The following is a 21,081-nucleotide window of genomic DNA, read 5'->3' on the forward strand; positions in this document are numbered from 1 at the left end:
ACGAGGAAATCTGGTTGCCATGGTAATGAATAACGTCTGACTATTAACCAAACCCCCATTCTCTGTTTCAGAAAGAAGCTTAACCAAAAAACAGAAAGTAAAAACTGGCTGGAGGAGGGCTTTAAAGTAAAGGATCTGAATATTTCCTCTTAAATGTCTTCTTAGTGTCTGTTTGGTTCAATTTTGGATTTCACTCTAAAATAACAGTTTGTCACCTCTTTAGTTCGGAGATGTGAGTTAAAGAGGTTGAATGTTGCTGCACACTGTAGGCTGATATAAGGGATTATGATGGATGCTGGATAGCCAGTGCTCTGTTCCTGGACACATTACACTCAGGAGTCCCGTCTCCTTACTTTGGTCTTGTACCAGGCCTCGGCCTCCTCTCGGCTGCGGGCTGCGATCTCCTCGTACTGGGCTTTGACCTCAGCTACGATCTGCTCCATGTTCAGGCTGCGACTGTTGTCCATCTGCACCACTACCGAGGTGTCCTTGATGCTGGCTTGCAGCTCACGCAGCTCCTGGTCAGAGGACAGGAAACACAATATATCATCAATATATACCATCCTGTATGGCAACAAGTGGTGAACCACAATTAAATAATTATTTGAGACAATATAGGACCAATTCTATTTAAATTTAAATAAGTTTCCTTTTTTTTGTCATTTTGTTTCTAAAATTGGATATTTTTGTTTGATTCTTTCTTTGACTTGATGTATGGAGGACGGAACCTGCCAAAACAATAAATAAATAAATAAATATGTCATTAAATACAGCGAAAATAACGTTAAATATAGCCAATAATTAATTGATAAAATGGGACATAAATTCATAATTCTGTTTTAATTTGCTTCTTTATTTATTTAACTTTCTATTAATTCCCTTATTTATTTACTCTTCGGTTTACTTTTCCCTTTTATTTATTCATGTATTTATTTTATACATTTTTAATGCATTTTTTATTTATTTAATTATTTTAGTATTCATATTTTATATATTTCGCATTTAATATTTATTTATTTTTGCATTCATCTTTTATTTATTTTATATCCATTTTCAAATGTATGTCTTTATTTATGTATTTAGTTTTTATTAATCTTTACATTATTTATTTTTTTTGGCATTTATTTTTTATTTATTTTTAAATGTATGTATCTATGCATTTATTTATTCCAGATTTTCCCTTTGCATTTCACCCCTTATTTATTTTTGCCCAAATATATTTATTTCTGTATTCTTTTCTTTACACATTTCTTTTTACATTTCTTGATGCGTTTCTGCCTCATTATGTAAATGAGGGGCTGTCACGGGCCGGTTCCGTCCTCCATAAAAATGTGACTTTTAAGAGGATAATATCAGTTAACTTGTGGTTGTTTGACTTCAGACATGTGTTACGTGTTGACACGTTATAATCAAGAACAAAAGGAACAAAAATACTATTAAATGTTTTGTGTCTTAGTAGATTCACCCTAAACCATCCACTGCAGTTATTTTGTAAAATTTCCGATATTTTGCCGTTCATTGGTTAAGAACGTTTTTAACATTTTGAAATATATAAAATTATTAAGTCTTACTAAAATAAAAAATAGGGCTGCAACTAACAATTATTTTCATTATTAATTATTCTGCCAATTATTTTAAATCAATTAATCATTTGGTCTACATAAAAGAAAAGTTTAAAAAAATGACGTAACATCTTCAAATTAAAATTGTTCAACAATTTAAATGTTTTGTTTCGTCTGATCAACAGTACAAAAGACATTCGGTTTACTACGATATAAAACAAGGAAAAGCAGCAAATTCTCACATTTCAGAACCTGGAACCATCGAACATTTGAAGAATTACTTTAACGTGTAATTAATTATTATTCATTTCCTTTCAATCGATTAATCGACTGATCGTTGCAGCTCTATTTAGAAGAACAAACGTAGGGAAGGTCAACACACTGCAACTTAAGAAAACACATGTAAATACATAAAATATGTGCATTTAAAAATATGTTTCAAATAAATAAAACAAGAAAATTAAACATATTCACCAATTTGACAACACAAAAAAACACGATGCAAATACGACAAAACAGAACTGAGACACAAAATAGAAGTTTCTGAGGGACAATAAAAACTGACGGAAATGCTAGTAATTAGTAAAAGAATAACTTTACTTATAACACGGCTGTGTTGAATACTCGATTCTGATTGGTCAATCACTGCATTCTGCGGTCTGTAATTTCTGTATAACAGACCGTTGCTACGTATAACAGACTGTTGCTATGTATAACAGACCGTTGCTACGTATAACAGACTGTTGCTATGTATAACAGACCGTTGCTACGTATAACAGACTGTTGCTATGTATAACAGACCGTTGCTACGTATAACAGACTGTTGCTATGTATAACAGCTCATCGTGTTCAGACAGTTTGTGTGAAGCTGCAGACCTTCGATCTATTCAGGGGATAAAATGAACATGTTTCCTGTGTTTCAGTGTTGATACAATAAGTGACAATAACTAAAGACAAAAGATTTCTATTGGCTGATATAAAAACATCCAAAGACAGTTAATGTCTCCAGTGAGACGGAACAATGAACCAGAGGTCAGTGAGACAGTAACAGAGGGAAATAACTGGATAGCAGAGTATGCAAATAAAGAAATACAGGAAGATGATTAAATAGTTTCAGTACCTCCTCGTAGACGTTACGCAGGAAGTTGATTTCGTCAGTCAGAGCTCCCACCTTGTCCTCCAGATCGGCCTTCACCAGGTAGGCCGAGTCTACATCCTGAAAACACACAGAAACAACAGAGATTTAACAAGACTAGGAGTGTGTTCCAATCCGCGTACTTCCTGGAGTACGCTTCAGTGTAGTGCACTGTGTGCACTCTGTACTTACTTGAGTAGTGCGTATATTTCAGCGGTGTAGGGTCGTCTCTAATGGAATACTCTGCGGCGCACTGACCGGAAATGACAATCGCAACATTTCACCACGGCTCTCTACCCGCCAAAATACCTTCTTCTTCTTCGGGGTTTTACGGCAGCTGCTATCCTTTGTGTTGCTGCTGCCTCCTTCAGGTTCTACCCGTTCACTACCGCCAAAATATCTGCCTGCTTTGTTCATCAAGAATACACAGAAAATGAACGCAGAGTTGAAATTATGTTTCTAACGCCGTCGCCTACGATGTGTCCTCCTGTTGGCTGAAAATGCACCGGTATGTTTACGTATTGTTTTATTCTGTTATCTACGTAGCCCATTGACATCTATAAGGTACGTTGTTCAGCACAGCAAAAGCTCCTGCATCATCTGCCGCCATTTCCACATGTTTGAATCGTGGTCGTGGCTCCGCCCCTTCCGCTACGTAGCCAAGATGGCGACAATTGAGTGTGAAAAGTGTCCAGCGTTCCAGACTCAACGATCTGACCGTTCTGAGTACAACATCCGGGTACTTGGAGTGCACTGCATGTTGCCGTACTTCACAGTGTGAACGCACTTATGCACTCAAAATGGTAAGTGTAAGTACAGAAGTACGCGGATTGGTACACACATTAAGAGTCTAGCGCTAGCTATAGCTATTTATAACTAGCAGCTAGCTAGCTAGTGCTACATAGCTATTTATAGCTAGCAATTTGGCAATAGATAACAAGCTAGCTAGCCAGCTACAGATATCGTGAGTCAAGGCCTATAGAAGGAGGCGGGGGCCCGGGTCTTTGGGGTATGGGGTATAACACATGTGCAGTGTAACTGAAGCCGTGGTCGTGCATTGCGATTGGCTCAATTTCGGCAAGTTCAGACCAGATTTTACTGTGCATGTGTTGCCGCTCAAAGATATGATGCATTGATGACGAGTGACCCGGCCTCTATCAATAGGCCTTGGCGCTCGCTAGCTGCTAGCGAGCTTTAGCTTTAGCTGTCTAGCGCGACCTAGCTACTAGCAGCTAAATAGTGGAAAACAGGTGCTTGGATTTGATCATTGTTGTGTCCTGAAGTAACAACTCTTTATAAATGTCCCCTCTCTAGGTCGGACCTTTGTCTACCCGTCACCTATCATCTATCTGGTAGTGACAGTTTACAGAAACACTGTGGACACGACGCTGACCGGCCGGTGTACTGATATACTTCGGAGCTTTTGTAGCTCCTCATAGCGGAGCTATCTAAACCATGAGACACTACAAAATGTCCTCATATGTGATTTCAGGACATTTCCGTATGTCTCTACTAAAACCACGCGATCTCCGCAGTGCAGCTGCTTAACAGTACTGCTGCCACTAAACCGGAAGAACTAACACAATTGCGTTTGAACAGGAAGTGAAAAATAGGCGGGGCGGTATAAGGTGAGCCGGGCCATGAAGCCAGATTTCTTGGATGGACTCTGGCTGCTGTTCTCATGTGACGCTGACAATAAAGGTACTGAAGCATTTATGGTTTTAATGCATTTAGGAATGCAGAGAGTAGAGACAATAGAGGACAATATAGGACAATAGAGTGGCTCATCTTACTCACCACACCTGTAATGTATGAATGAATGTGTGTGCTGACCTTCTTTAGGATAACAAAGTCGTTCTCCAGGTTGTTTCTCTTGTTAATCTCATCCTCATATCTGCAACAGAGACAGGACACAAATACAATGATATATACTGAGACTCCGTCCGCTGCCGCAGACTTTATTTACTACCACAGAGACTTTATTTACTACAACAGAGACTTTATTTACTATAACAGAGACTTTATTTACTATAACAGAGACTTTATTTACTATAACAGAGACTTTATTTACTATAACAGAGACTTTATTTACTACCACAGAGACTTTATTTACTATAACAGAGACTTTATTTACTATAACAGAGACTTTATTTACTACAACAGAGACTTTATTTACTACAACAGAGACTTTATTTACTACAACAGAGACTTTATTTACTATAACAGAGACTTTATTTACTATAACAGAGACTTTATTTACTATAACAGAGACTTTATTTACTATAACAGAGACTTTATTTACTATAACAGAGACTTTATTTACTACCACAGAGACTTTATTTACTATAACAGAGACTTTATTTACTATAACAGAGACTTTATTTACTATAACAGAGACTTTATTTACTACCACAGAGACTTTATTTACTACCACAGAGACTCTATTTACTACCACAGAGACTTACTTGTGTTTGTAGTCCTCCACCAGGCCCTGCATGTTCCTCAGCTCCCCGTCCAGCTTGGTCTTGTCGTTGTTGACCAGGTCCATCTGGCGCCTCAGACCCGCCATGTAGGCCTCAAACAGGGGCTCCACGTTGGACCGGCCCACCCCCTGACCCTGCAGCAAATCCAGTTTTGTCTCAAGCATCTTGTTCTGCTGCTCCAGGAAACGAACCTGAATGATGGAGGTGGGAAAAAATTAGGAGATAGACAGAGATACCATGATGCACCTTCTTTTGACCGATTTCGTGTTTGTTAGCTGACTATTCAGCTCCTGTTTTAACAGGATAATATCAGTTAACTTGTGGTTGTATGACTTCAGACACGTGTTCCGTATTGACACGTTATAATCAAGAACAAAAGGAACAAAAACACTATTAAATGTTTTATGTCTCAGTAGATTCACCTTAAACTATCCGATGCAATTATTTTGTAAAAATGTAAGACATTTCAACAATTTAAATGTTTTGTTTTGTGTGATCAACAGTACAAAAGACATTCGGTTTACTACGATATAAAACAAGGAAAAGCAGCAAATTCTCACATTTCAGAACCTGGAACCATCGAACATTTGAAGAATTACTTTAACGAGTAATTAATTATTATTAATTTCCTTTCAATCGATTAATCGACTGATCGTTGCAGCTCTATTTAGAAGAACAAACGTAGGGAAGGTCAACACACTGTAACTTAAGAAAACAAATGTAAATACATAAAATATGTACATTTAAAAATATGTTTCAAATAAATAAAACAGAAGAAAATTAAACATATTTTCCAATTTGACAACACACAAAAAAACATGATGCAAATACGAAAAAAACAGAACTGAGACACAAAATAGAAGTTTCTGAGGGACTCTAAAAACTGATGGACATGCTTGTAATTAGTAAAAGAACAACCTGGTCTGAACCACCAGGTGTTGAAAGAAACTGGGTTATTTACATAATCAATGCATAATATTTGTGTGTTAATTGAATCCGAGAAAATATGAAGCACAGATGATCAGAAATCCCTCAATACTGGACCAGTTTAAAAAGTGTTATCCCCATTTGTCACTTAGACACAAAAACATGAGACAAAAGGGTCCAGCTTGAAAAATACCGAAGTTATCCTTTTAAGAAATATTTTTGTGTGTCTCAGTGTTCCTTCGAACATATCAATCATCATTTAAAGTTCCAGAAGACTGAACAGAGAGAAGAACATGCTAACATCAGTTGGTTATTTGTATTTATTACACGGCTTTGTTGAATACTCAATTCTGATTGGTCAATCCCGGCGTTCTACAGTCTGTTATTTCTTAATAACAGACCGTTGCTATGTATAACAGACCGTTGCTATGTATAACAGACCGTTGATATGTATCACTGACCGTTGCTATGTATAACTGACCGTTGCTATGTATAACAGACCAATGCTATGTATAACAGACCGTTGCTATGTATAATAGACCAATGCTATGTATAACAGACCGTTGCTATGTATAACTGACCGTTGCTATGTATAACTGACCAATGCTATGTATAACAGATCGTTGCTATGTATAACAGACCGTTGCTATGTATAACAGACCGTTGATATGTATAACATACCGTTGCTATGTATCACTGACTGTTGCTATGTATAACTGACCGTTGCTATGTATAACTGACCAATGCTATGTATAACAGACCGTTGCTATGTATAACAGACCAATGCTATGTATAACAGACCGTTGCTATGTATAACTGACCGTTGCTATGTATAACTGACCAATGCTATGTATAACAGATCGTTGCTATGTATAACAGACCGTTGCTATGTATAACATACCGTTACTATGTATAACATACCGTTACTATGTATAACATGCCGTTGCTATGTATCACTGACCGTTGCTATGTATAACAGACCGTTGCTATGTATAACTGACCGTCGCTATGTATAAATGACCAATGCTATGTATAACAGACCGTTGCTCTGTATAACTGACTGTTGCTATGTATAACAGACCGTTGCTATGAATAACTGACCGTTGCCATGTATAACAGACCATTGCTATGTATAAATGACCAATGCTATGTATAACAGACCGTTGCTATGTATAACTGACCGTTGCTATGTATAACTGACCAATGCTATGTATAACAGACCAATGCTATGTATAACAGACCGTTGCTATGTATAACTGACCGTTGCTATGTATAACTGACCGTTGCTATGTATAACAGACCGTTGCTACGTATAACTGACCAATGCTATGTATAACTGACCGTTGCTATGTATAACTGACCGTTGCTATGTATAACTGACCAATGCTATGTATAACAGACTGTTGCTATGTATAACAGACCGTTGCTATGTATAACTGACCAATGCTATGTATAACAGACCGTTGCTATTTATAACTGACCGTTGCTATGTATAACAGACCGTTGCTATGTATACAGTAAATGACCAATGCTTGGGGTAAATATTGGGGTAAATATTGAGGTAAATATTGGGGTAGATATTGAGGTAAATATTGAGGTAAATATTGGGGTAAATATTGAGGTAAATATTAGGGTAAATATTGAGGTAAATATTGAGGTAAATATTGGGGTAGATATTGAGGTAAATATTGGGGTAAATATTGAGGTAAATATTGAGGTAAATATTGGGGTAGATATTGGGGTAAATATTGAGGTAAATATTGAGGTAAATATTGGGGTAGATATTGGGGTAAATATTGAGGTAAATATTGAGGTAAATATTGGGGTAAATATTGAGGTAAATATTGAGGTAGATATTGGGGTAAATATTGAGGTAAATATTGAGGTAAATATTGGGGTAAATATTGAGGTAAATATTGAGGTAGATATTGGGGTAGATATTGAGGTAAATATTGAGGTAAATATTGGGGTAGATATTGGGGTAAATATTGAGGTAAATATTGGGGTAGATATTGGGGTAAATATTGAGGTAAATATTGGGGTAAATATTGAGGTAAATATTGAGGTAGATATTGGGGTAAATATTGAGGTAAATATTGAGGTAAATATTGGGGTAAATATTGAGGTAAATATTGAGGTAGATATTGGGGTAGATATTGAGGTAAATATTGGGGTAAATATTGAGGTAGATATTGGGGTAGATATTGAGGTAAATATTGGGGTAAATATTGAGGTAGATATTGGGGTAGATATTGAGGTAAATATTGGGGTAAATATTGAGGTAGATATTGGGGTAGATATTGGGGTAGATATTGAGGTGAATATTGGGGTAGATATTGAGGTACATATTGAGGTAAATATTGAGGTAGATATTGGGGTAGATATTGAGGTAAATATTGGGGTAAATATTGAGGTAGATATTGGGGTAGATATTGAGGTAAATATTGGGGTAAATATTAAGGTAAATATTGGGGTAGATATTAAGGTAAATATTGAGGTAAATATTGAGGTAAATATTGAGGTAGATATTGAGGTAAATATTGAGGTAAATATTGGGGTAAATATTGAGGTAAATATTGTGATAAATATTGGGGTAAATATTGGGGTAGATATTGAGGTAAATATTGGGGTAGATATTGAGGTAAATATTGGGGTAAATATTGAGGTAAATATTGGGGTAAATATTGGGGTAAATATTGAGGTAAATATTGGGGTAAATATTGAGGTAAATATTGTTATAAATATTGGGGTAAATATTGTGGTAGATATTGAGGTAAATATTGAGGTAAATATTGGGGTAGATATTGAGGTAAATATTGGGGTAGATATTGAGGTAAATATTGGGGTAAATATTGGGGTAGATATTGAGGTAAATATTGGGCTAGATATTGGGGTAAATATTTAGGTACATATTGGGGTAAATATTGAGGTAAATATTGGGGTAAATATTGGGGTAGATATTGAGGTAAATATTGGGGTAAATATTGGGGTAGATATTTGGGTAAATATTGGGGTAAATATTGGGGTAGATATTTGGGTAAATATTGAGGTAAATATTGGGGTGAATATTGAGGTAAATATTGGGGTAGATATTGAGGTAAATATTGGGGTAAATATTGGGGTAGATATTGAGGTAAATATTGGGGTAAATATTGAGGTAAATATTGGGGTAGATATTGAGGTAAATATTGGGGTAAATATTGAGGTAAATATTGGGGTAGATATTGAGGTAAATATTGGGGTAGATATTGAGGTAAATATTGAGGTAAATATTGGGGTAGATATTGAGGTAAATATTGATGTAAATATTTGGGTAAATATTGAGGTAAATATTGGGGTAGATATTGAGGTAAATATTGAGGTAAATATTGGGGTAAATATTGAGGTAAATATTGGGGTAAATATTGGGGTAGATATTGAGGTAAAAATTGAGGTAAAAATTGGGGTAAATATTAAGGTAAATATTGGGGTAGATATTGAGGTAAATATTGGGGTAAATATTGAGGTAGATATTGAGGTAAATATTGGGGTAAATATTGTGATAAATATTGAGGTAAATATTGTGATAAATATTGAGGTAAATATTGTGATAAATATTGGGGTAATTTGGCAGTAATTCCAAAGAAATTTTTAGGTTACTTGCTATATTATCACCTAATTACCATGGAATTTGCAGACCTGTAAAATGAGGTGTTACCGATTAGTATATCCTTGAAATAATAGTTAACTGTAGAATAATAACGTCCTTCCTCAGGTATTCACAGGTTAAAGAAACGGCATCATTCCAGCAGAGCAGCAGCTCAACATCAACACCTGCCTGAATTTGCCCGGCTCCAGTTTCCTGCCTGCGGCCGGGTATATCCACCACCTATTATACCTCCTCCCTCCGACACAAAGCCAGCGCTCTGTTCACAGCTGAATACTCTCCCTCGGAGACACAACCACACCATGTCTGACCTGATTCATCAGGTTACAACTCAACAGGACGGAAATGGGATGATAGCTTAAATATCCAGAGGCTTAGTACCACTGATTCAGGGTTTAAAGGGCTGTTTACATCCAGAAACATTCACTGAATTCTTTTAACTGATCATTTCAGTATCAATAAATACTATCACCTGTCCCAGTGGATCGTTGAGCCTCATTCAGATTTAAACTCGGTTATCATCATCAGACTGATTACTTCTCTGCATGAGGGGGAGCAGCTCTTTAATGTTTCAGTGCTGCTGGGATCGGCCGGCTTGGGTTACACCGGTAACTGCTGGGTTTGTTTATTAGTCAGTTGACTCGACTTTGCCTTTTAGCAGTTCTGAAGAGTAAAACAAGAAGTTTTACTGCCTCAAAGTTCAACATCTAAACTCCTGGACTAGCTGGGAGCTCTAGAGAGGATAACACTTTACAATAAAAGACACAAATATGAGTAGTTACTGGGGAACATATGAGTACTAACTGCTAGTGAACCATTAAATAATGAGTAAGTTAGTTAACTACAACTTCTTTAGGTTTAGACAATAAAACTACAACTTCTTTAGGTTTAGACAATAAAACTACAACTTCTTTAGGTTAGGCAACAAAACTACAACTTCTTTAGGTTTAGACAACAAATCTACAACTTCTTTAGGTTTAGACAATAAAACTACTACTTCTTTAGGTTTAGGCAACAAAACTACAACTTCTTTAGGTTTAGGCAATAAAACTACAACTTCTTTAGGTTTAAACAACAAAACTAAAACTTCTTTAGGTTTAGACAATAAAACTACAACTTATTTAGGTTTAGGCAACAAAACTACAACTTCTTTAGGTTTAGACAATAAAACTACAACTTCTTTAGGTTTAGGCAATGAATCTAAACTAAACTAAATATAAAAAACACTTAGTTAAGTTGAGGGAAAAACATTGTGTTTTGGGTTAAAAAAAACAACTGCCAACACAAAGACAACTACACCTTGTTGGTTTCACACAGGATTTGAACTCCGGTCTCCTGGTTGAACGCTCATCCATCGCCCCCGACCTCCATCACTTATGGAATTTCACACTGTCTATACTACAGTGTCCGTCTTCCACTTCTGCTCCTGTCATAATTTCTGCAGTTGCTAGAGGTGTTGTGTCCTTTTATACCTTCTTTTGGTGATCAACCATGTGAATAGTTGATAAAACCAACTAGTGGGTTTAGTAGGCCGCTATTGACCCACATCTATGGTGCTTATAGTGACTGTTAGCGCCTATTTAATAGCCTGACAACAGTCTAATCGGCTGAATTAGTGGTTCACTAGCAGTTAGTTCCTCGTTTGTTCCCCAGTAACTAAACTTTCTGTCTCTCTGTGCTGCTGTAACTGAGGATTTCCCAACCAGTAATCAATAAAGTCTTATCTTACTTTTTTCTCACTTTGCACATTAATGTGGATTAAAATTCTGCATATTTTGCTCTAAACCAGAAAGATGGCAGGAGTATAATGATCACAGGACATGCTGTATCTTTAACCTTCCAGATCAATACTATATCAGTAGGAGTGTTTGACCTCTTTATGGTACGTCTTAAAAAATGTAAATCAGCTCTCAGAAAGGCTAAAAAAAGAGGTTAGTTTTGTACATTTGGACCTCCTAACCCGTCTCTGTTCGCCTGAAGTGTATCTGCTAATGTGAGAAGCCAACAAAGCCTCTATTGTGACGGTGTGTTACCGACTCCGTGAGAAAGCAGAGACGTTCCCTGAGTACGGTATCAATGTCCAGCTTTATCACAGAGCTGCTCACTCCTTCTGTGGGAACCTCAACAACACAGCTACTGCTCACATTGACTTCCCCAGTTAACACGCAGTATTTACTACTTTACTACCGGCCGGACGTCTGTAGTTATTCACCCACTCAGGCTCTGATATACCAGGTTAGCTTGTGTTATAATTGTGACCTTGTAGGTCTTCATTAAGATCAGCTTGAGTTCTTTAAGCGGTTACAATCAATATCTTTATCATAACAATTTGTGAATGACGGCACAAATAGTACAAATGCTTTTACAAGGTTAGCTACAATTTGAACTTAAAATGTGTTTTGGGGCCAAATTGAACACATTTTATAAAACATATTAAATGCAAATTAAAGGCAGAGATTCATTTTAAAGAGAAATTAAGTAACTTTACCTGCATTGTCACCACAAGTGGTTATAAGGATGAAGGATGAAGCCCTAGTCTCTTTACCTTATCTATGAAGCCCTAGTCTCTTGTCTTATCTATGAAGCTCTAGTCTCTTATCTTATCTATGAAGCTCTAGGCTTATCTATGAAGCTCTAGTCTCTTGTCTTATCTATGAAGCTCTAGTCTCTTATCTATGAAGCTCTAGGCTTATCTATGAAGCTCTAGTCTCTCTACCTTATCTATGAAGCTCTAAGCTTATCTATGAAGCTCTAGTCTCTTTACCTTATCTATGAAGCTCTATTCTCTTATCTTATCTATGAAGCTCTAGTCTCTTATCTTATCTATGAAGCTCTAGTCTTGTTACCTTATCTATGAAGCTCTAGGCTTATCTATGAAGCTCTAGTCTCGTTACCTTATCTATGAAGCTCTAGGCTTATCTTTGAAGCTCTAGTCTCGTTACCTTATCTATGAAGCTCTAGTCTCTTATCTTATCTATGAAGCTCTAGTCTCGTTACCTCATCTATGAAGCTCTAGTCTCGTTACCTTATCTATGAAGCTCTAGTCTCTTATCTTATCTATGAAGCTCTAGTCTCGTTACCTTATCTATGAAGCTCTAGGCTTATCTATGAAGCTCTAGTCTCTTTACCTTCCCTATGAAGCTCTAGGCTTATCTATGAAGCTCTAGTCTCTCTACCTTATCTATAAAGCTCAAGGCTTATCTATGAAGCTCTAGTCTCGTTACCTTATCTATGAAGCTCTAGTCTCTTATCTTATCTATGAAGCTCTAGTCTCATTACCTTATCTTTGAAGCTCTAGTCTCGTTACCTTATCTATGAAGCTGTAGTCTCAAATCTTATCTATGAAGCTCTAGGCTTATCTTTGAAGCTCTAGTCTCGTTACCTTATCTATGAAGCTCTAGTCTCTTATCTATGAAGCTCTAGTCTCGTTACCTCATCTATGAAGCTCTAGTCTTGTTACCTTATCTATGAAGCTCTAGTCTCTTATCTTATCCATGAAGCTCTAGTCTCGTTACCTTATCTATGAAGCTCTAGGCTTATCTATGAAGCTCTAGTCTCTTTACCTTACCTATGAAGCTCTAGGCTTATCTATGAAGCTCTAGTCTCTCTACCTTATCTATGAAGCTCTAGTCTCTTTACTTTACCTATGAAGCTCTAGGCTTATCTATGGAGCTCTAGTCTTATCTATGAAGCTCTAGTCTAATCTATAAAGCTCAAGTCTTATTTATGAAGCTCTAGTCTTAGCTATGAAGCTCTAGTCTCTTACCTTATCTATGAAGCTCTAGTCTCATCTATGAAGCTGCAGTCTCATCTATGAAGCTCTAGTCTCATCTATGAAGCTCTAATCTCTTACCTTGTCTATGAAGCTCTAGTCTCATCTATGAAGCTTTAGTCTCATCTATGAAGCCCTAGTCTCATCTATGAAGCTCTAGTCTCTTACCTTGTTTATGAAGCTCTAGTCTCATTTATGAAGGTCTAGTCTCAGCTCTGAAGCTCTAGTCTCTTACCTTATCTATGAAGCTCTAGTCTCGTTACCTCATCTATGAAGCTCTAGTCTCTTACCTTGTCTATGAAGCTCTAGTCTCATCTATGAAGCTCTAGTCTTATTTATGAAGCTCTAGTCTCATCTATGAAGCTCTAGACTCAGCTCTGAAGCTCTAGTCTCTTACCTTATCTATGAAGCTCTAGTCTCGTTACCTCATCTATGAAGCTCTAGTCTCAGCTCTGAAGCTCTAGTCTCATTACCTTATCTATGACGCTCTAGTCTCATTACCTTATCTATGAAGCTCTAGTCTCGTTACCTCATCTATGAAGCACTAGTCTCATCTATGAAGCTCTAGTCTCAGCTCTGAAGCTCTAGTCTCTTACCTTATCTATGAAGCTCTAGTCTCATCTATGAAGTTCTATTCTCATTACCTCATCTATGAAGCTCTAGTCTCTTACCTTATCTATGAAGCTCTAGTCTCAGCTCTGAAGCTCTAGTCTCTTACCTCATCTATGAAGCTCTAGTCTCGCCCTTGTCTCATCTATGAAGCTCTAGTCTCTTACCTTATCTATGAAGCTCTAGTCTCGTTACCTCATCTATGAAGCTCTAGTCTCTTACCTTATCTATGAAGCTCTAGTCTCGTTACCTCATCTATGAAGCTCTAGTCTCAGCTCTGAAGCTCTAGTCTCCTACCTTATCTATGAAGCTCTAGTCTCATCTATGAAGCTCAAGTCTTGTTACCTCATCTATGAAGCTCTAGTCTCAGCTCTGAAGCTCTAGTCTCTTACCTCATCTATGAAGCTCTAGTCTCGCCCTAGTCTCATCTATGAAGCTGTAGTCTCTTACCTCATCTATGAAGCTCTAGTCCCGCCCTAGTCTCATCTATGAAGCTCTAGTCTCATCTATGAAGCTCCAGTCTCGTTACCTCATCTATGAAGCTCTAGTCTCACTCTAGTCTCATCTATGAAGCTCTAGTCTCCTACCTTATCTATGAAGCTCTAGTCTCATTACCTCATCTATGAAGCTCTAGTCTCAGCTCTGAAGCTCTAGTCTCTTACCTTATCTATGAAGCTCTAGTCTCATTACCTCATCTATGAAGCTCTAGTCTCAGCTCTGAAGCTCTAGTCTCTTACCTCATCTATGAAGCTCTAGTCTCGCTCTAGTCTCATCTATGAAGCTCTAGTCTTGTTACCTCATCTATGAAGCTCTAGTCTCGCTCTAGTCTCATTTATGAAGCTCTAGTCTCGTTACCTCATCTATGAAGGTCTAGTCTCACTCTAGTGTCATCTATGAAGCTCTAGTCTCAGCTCTGAAGCTCTAGTCTCTTACCTTATCTATGAAGCTCTAGTCTCGTTACCTCATCTCTGAAGCTCTAGTCTCACTCTAGTGTCATCTATGAAGCTCTAGTCTCAGCTCTGAAGCTCTAGTCTCTTACCTTATCTATGAAGCTCTAGTCTCGTTACCTCATCTATGAAGCTCTAGTCTCAGCTCTGAAACTCTAGTCTCTTACCTTATCTATGACGCTCTAGTCTCATTACCTTATCTATGAAGCTCTAGTCTCGTTACCTCATCTATGAAGCACTAGTCTCATCTATGAAGCTCTAGTCTCAGCTCTGAAGCTCTAGTCTCTTACCTTATCTATGAAGCTCTAGTCTCATCTATGAAGTTCTATTCTCATTACCTCATCTATGAAGCTCTAGTCTCTTACCTTATCTATGAAGCTCTAGTCTCAGCTCTGAAGCTCTAGTCTCTTACCTCATCTATGAAGCTCTAGTCTCGCTCTAGTCTCATCTATGAAGCTCTAGTCTCGTTACCTCATCTATGAAGCTCTAGTCTCAGCTCTGAAGCTCTAGTCTCTTACCTTATCTATGAAGCTCTAGTCTCGTTACCTCATCTATGAAGCTCTAGTCTCAGCTCTGAAGCTCTAGTCTCTTACCTTATCTATGACGCTCTAGTCTCATTACCTTATCTATGAAGCTCTAGTCTCGTTACCTCATCTATGAAGCACTAGTCTCATCTATGAAGCTCTAGTCTCAGCTCTGAAGCTCTAGTCTCTTACCTTATCTATGAAGCTCTAGTCTCATTACCTTATCTATGAAGCTCTAGTCTCTTACCTCATCTATGAAGCTCTAGTCTCGCCCTAGTCTCATCTATGAAGCTCTAGTCTCTTACCTTATCTATGAAGCTCTAGTCTCGTTACCTCATCTATGAAGCTCTAGTCTCTTACCTTATCTATGAAGCTCTAGTCTCGTTACCTCATCTATGAAGCTCTAGTCTCTTACCTTATCTATGAAGCTCTAGTCTCGTTACCTCATCTATGAAGCTCTAGTCTCATCTATGAAGCTCTAGTCTTATTACCTCATCTATGAAGCTCTAGTCTCAGCTCTGAAGCTCTAGTCTCTTACCTCATCTATGAAGCTCTAGTCTCATCTATGAAGCTCTAGTCTTATTACCTCATCTATGAAGCTCTAGTCTCAGCTCTGAAGCTCTAGTCTCTTACCTCATCTATGAAGCTCTAGTCTCGCCCTAGTCTCATCTATGAAGCTCTAGTCTCTTACCTTATCTATGAAGCTCTAGTCTCGTTACCTCATCTATGAAGCTCTAGTCTCTTACCTTATCTATGAAGCTCTAGTCTCGTTACCTCATCTATGAAGCTCTGGTCTCATCTATGAAGCTCAAGTCTTGTTACCTCATCTATGAAGCTCTAGTCTCCTACCTTATCTATGAAGCTCTAGTCTCATCTATGAAGCTCTAGTCTCGTTACCTCATTTATGAAGCTCTAGTCTCAGCTCTGAAGCTCTAGTCTCTTACCTCATCTATGAAGCTCTAGTCTCGTTACCTCATCTATGAAGCTCTAGTCTCATTACCTCATCTATGAAGCTCTAGTCTCAGCTCTGAAGCTCTAGTCTCCTACCTTATCTATGAAGCTCTAGTCTCATCTATGAAGCTCAAGTCTTGTTACCTCATCTATGAAGCTCTAGTCTCAGCTCTGAAGCTCTAGTCTCTTACCTCATCTATGAAGCTCTAGTCTCGCCCTAGTCTCATCTATGAAGCTCTAGTCTCGTTACCTCATCTATGAAGCTCTAGTCTCTTACCTTATCTATGAAGCTCTAGTCTCGTTACCTCATCTATGAAGCTCTAGTCTCAGCTCTGAAGCTCTAGTCTCTTACCTCATCTATGAAGCTCTAGTCTCAGCTCTGAAGCTCTAGTCTCTTACCTCATCTATGAAGCTCTAGTCTCGCCCTAGTCTCATCTATGAAGCTCTAGTCTCTTACCTTATCTATGAAGCTCTAGTCTCGTTACCTCATCTATGAAGCTCTAGTCTCTTACCTTATCTATGAAGCTCTAGTCTCGTTACCTCATCTATGAAGCTCTAGTCTCATCTATGAAGCTCTAGTCTTATTACCTCATCTATGAAGCTCTAGTCTCAGCTCTGAAGCTCTAGTCTCTTACCTCATCTATGAAGCTCTAGTCTCATTACCTTATCTATGAAGCTCTGGTCTCATCTATGAAGCTCAAGTCTTGTTACCTTATCTATGAAGCTCTAGTCTCGCCCTAGTCTCATCTATGAAGCTCTAGTCTCTTACCTTATCTATGAAGCTCTAGTCTCGTTACCTCATCTATGAAGCTCTGGTCTCATCTATGAAGCTCAAGTCTCGTTACCTCATTTATGAAGCTCTAGTCTCAGCTCTGAAGCTCTAGTCTCTTACCTCATCTATGAAGCTCTAGTCTCGTTACCTCATCTATGAAGCTCTAGTCTCAGCTCTGAAGCTCTAGTCTCCTACCTTATCTATGAAGCTCTAGTCTCATTACCTTATCTATGAAGCTCTAGTCTCATCTATGAAGCTCAAGTCTTGTTACCTCATCTATGAAACTCTAGTCTCAGCTCTGAAGCTCTAGTCTCTTACCTCATCTATGAAGCTCTAGTCTCGCCCTAGTCTCATCTATGAAGCTGTAGTCTCTTACCTCATCTATGAAGCTCTAGTCCCGCCCTAGTCTCATCTATGAAGCTCTAGTCTCATCTATGAAGCTCCAGTCTCGCTCTAGTCTCATCTATGAAGCTCTAGTCTCGTTACCTCATCTATGAAGCTCTAGTCTCGCTCTAGTCTCATCTATGAAGCTCTAGTCTCCTACCTTATCTATGAAGCTCTAGTCTCGCTCTAGTCTCATCTATGAAGCTCTAGTCTCCTACCTTATCTATGAAGCTCTAGTCTCATTACCTCATCTATGAAGCTCTAGTCTCAGCTCTGAAGCTCTAGTCTCTTACCTCATCTATGAAGCTCTAGTCTCGCTCTAGTCTCATCTATAAAGCTCTAGTCTTGTTACCTCATCTATGAAGCTCTAGTCTCGCTCTAGTCTCATTTATGAAGCTCTAGTCTCGTTACCTCATCTATGAAGCTCTAGTCTCGCTCTAGTCTCATCTATGAAGCTCTAGTCTCGTTACCTCATCTATGAAGCTCTAGTCTCAGCTCTGAAGCTCCAGTCTCATTACCTCATCTATGAAGCTCTAGTCTCCTACCTTATCTATGAAGCTCTAGTCTCATTACCTCATCTATGAAGCTCTAGTCTCAGCTCTGAAGCTCTCGTCTCTTACCTTATCTATGAAGCTCTAGTCTCATTACCTCATCTATGAAGCTCTAGTCTCAGCTCTGAAGCTCCAGTCTCTTACCTTATCTATGAAGCTCTAGTCTCATTACCTCATCTATGAAGCTATAGTCTCAGCTATGAAGCTCTAGTCTCTTACCTTATCTATGAAGCTCTAGTCTCATTACCTCATCTATGAAGCTCTAGTCTCAGCTCTGAAGCTCTAGTCTCTTACCTTATCTATGAAGCTCTAGTTTCATTACCTCATCTATGAGGCTATAGTCTCAGCTCTGAAGCTTTAGTCTCTTACCTTATCTATGAAGCTCTAGTCTCATTACCTCATCTATGAAGCTCTAGTCTCAGCTCTGAAGCTCTAGTCTTTTACCTCATCTATGAAGCTCTAGTCTCGCTCTAGTCTCATCTATGAAGCTCTAGTCTCGTTACTTCATCTATGAAGCTCTAGTCTCGCTCTAGTCTCATTAATGAAGCTCTAGTCTCGTTACCTCATCTATGAAGCTCTAGTCTCGCTCTAGTCTCATCTATGAAGCTCTAGTCTCGTTACCTCATCTATGAAGCTCTAGTCTCGCTCTAGTGTCATCTATGAAGCTCTAGTCTCCTACCTTATATATGAAGCTCTAGTCTCATCTATGAAGCTCTAGTCTCATTACCTCATCTATGAAGCTCTAGTCTCATCTATGAAGCTCTAGTCTCATTACCTCATCTATGAAGCTCTAGTCTCAGCTCTGAAGCTCTAGTCTCTTACCTTATCTATGAAGCTCTAGTCTCATTACCTTATCTATGAAGCTCTAGTCTCATTACCTCACCTATGAAGCTCTAGTCTCATTACCTCACCTATGAAGCTCTAGTCTCAGCTCTGAAGCTCTAGTCTCTTACCTCATCTATGAAGCTCTAGTCTCGCTCTAGTCTCATCTATGAAGCTCTAGTCTTGTTACCTCATCTATGAAGCTCTAGTCTCATTACCTCACCTATGAAGCTCTAGTCTCATTACCTCACCTATGAAGCTCTAGTCTCAGCTCTGAAGCTCTAGTCTCTTACCTCATCTATGAAGCTCTAGTCTCGCTCTAGTCTCATTTATGAAGCTCTAGTCTCGTTACCGCATCTATGAAGCTCTAGTCTCGCTCTAGTCTCATCTATGAAGCTCTATTCTTGTTACCTCATCTATGAAGCTCTAGTCTCTTACCTTGTCTATGAAGGTTGCGAAGCGGTTGTTGAGGCTCTTGATCTGCTCCTTCTCGTGGGCTCGGCTCATGGACAGGCTAGGGTCGATCTCCAGGTTGAGGGGGGCCAGCAGGCTCTTGTTGACGGACAGCGAGGCCAGCGGGGCCCCCAGGCCGTGGTGGTGCCCGTTGGTGCCGGCGTAGAGAGAGCTGCTGCTCAGGGAGATGCCACTGAAACCACCCGGACCTGGACTAAAACCGCTCAGCCTCCTCGAGCCACTGCTGCTCCGGACGGAGTTACTGGAGCTGATCCGCTTGGTACGACTCAGGCTCATGGTGAGACAAAGAGACGGAGATATGAAACTAGAGAAGCAGGTGGTGGAAACAGACAGCTAGAAGAGCAGGAGACTGGGGAAACTAATAAGAAGATGAGGAAGACTTGTAAAAACAGGCTGAGAAGAGAACGAACGACTGAGTCAACGAGATGCAGAGAGAAGTGAACCAGGTGAGTATAAGATGTCAGACCACACTGAGGTGTCTCAGGTGTCTCGTGGCCTTTTAAACCTCCTCAGGGTGGAGTCAGAACAGGAGGAGAGATGTGGTGTCAGATATCTTCCTCCAGCCTCCCCCTCCGTAATGGAGTCACAGCTCAACGAAGCTCCTGCTTTAAGGTGGAGGTTTAAATACAGAGGCCACTTAAGGACCAGCTTCAGTAACTATCAGAATCAGAAATAATGTATTGATCCCCGGGGGGGAAATTACGTTACGTTTTGCTCCCGTTCTAGAATGAATATATAGATATATGTATATATCATAAGAAAATATGAAACATATATATAAACAGTGCAAATCATAATGCTGAAAAATAGGATCTATGCAAATAATATAAATGGATGCATAATAAAAATGCAATAATAATAAGAATAATAATAAATATGAATGTTAGTTTAAATGTTCTGTTTAAATAAATGCAGTGTTAATGCCGGAGTAAACCAGATTACTGCACAGCTGAATTATTGCACTAAACTATTGTACTGTTAAGTCAGTAGTGCACAGTTGAAGATATAATAAATTATGGGGTTATAGCTGCTGATAGAGGTAAACAAAATAATAAATGTTGTTTTTACTGGTAAATCGTTAAAACGGTAAACATGTTCATTAGATTAATAAACATGTCTACGTTTTCTAGACTAGACGAAAGTATATTTGATCCTAAATACAATCTTTATACTTTATGTTGTTGATGTCTGTATGACAATAAAGTAGAATAAATGAAATGTCTATCTTAGTTTGAGCAGTAAATGTTTGTACCGGTAGTCACACGGAACTGACACTGAAGCGTGTTCCATGACGAACACTAAACGGCGTTGCACGTCGTCAGTAAGGGCAGCTGGAATGAATTGCTCAGAATGCGACAGCCAGACTATTAACAAACTCTAAGAGACGAGACCACATCACACCCGTCCTTCAGCACCTCACTGGCTCCCAGTCAGGTATCCAATTCATTTTAAAATGTTACTAATTACTTTTAAAAACCTACACGGCCTCGCCCCTAACTACATTTTAGAGTTACTCCTGCCC

The 21,081-nt window shown here is 38.6% G+C and overlaps 1 protein-coding gene across 1 annotated transcript in view; it reads right to left on the bottom strand.

The window, feature by feature from the left end:
• Window positions 1–20,072, bottom strand: part of LOC141772454 (keratin, type II cytoskeletal 8) — a 28,236-nt gene extending 8,164 nt beyond the window's left edge. Inside the window, exons 1-5 of the mRNA XM_074643875.1 lie at window positions 19,524–20,072; window positions 5,163–5,371; window positions 4,531–4,591; window positions 2,683–2,778; window positions 354–518 (exon numbers count right to left, since the gene is read on the bottom strand). Of these exons, the coding sequence (XP_074499976.1) occupies window positions 354–518; window positions 2,683–2,778; window positions 4,531–4,591; window positions 5,163–5,371; window positions 19,524–19,835 (843 nt within the window). The 5' untranslated portion in view covers window positions 19,836–20,072. The remainder of the gene's footprint in view (window positions 1–353; window positions 519–2,682; window positions 2,779–4,530; window positions 4,592–5,162; window positions 5,372–19,523) is intronic.
• Between the last annotated feature and the right edge of the window lie 1,009 nt (window positions 20,073–21,081).

This window comes from Sebastes fasciatus, chromosome 1 (genome assembly GCF_043250625.1).
Source record: "Sebastes fasciatus isolate fSebFas1 chromosome 1, fSebFas1.pri, whole genome shotgun sequence".
Taxonomy (NCBI): domain Eukaryota; kingdom Metazoa; phylum Chordata; class Actinopteri; order Perciformes; family Sebastidae; genus Sebastes; species Sebastes fasciatus.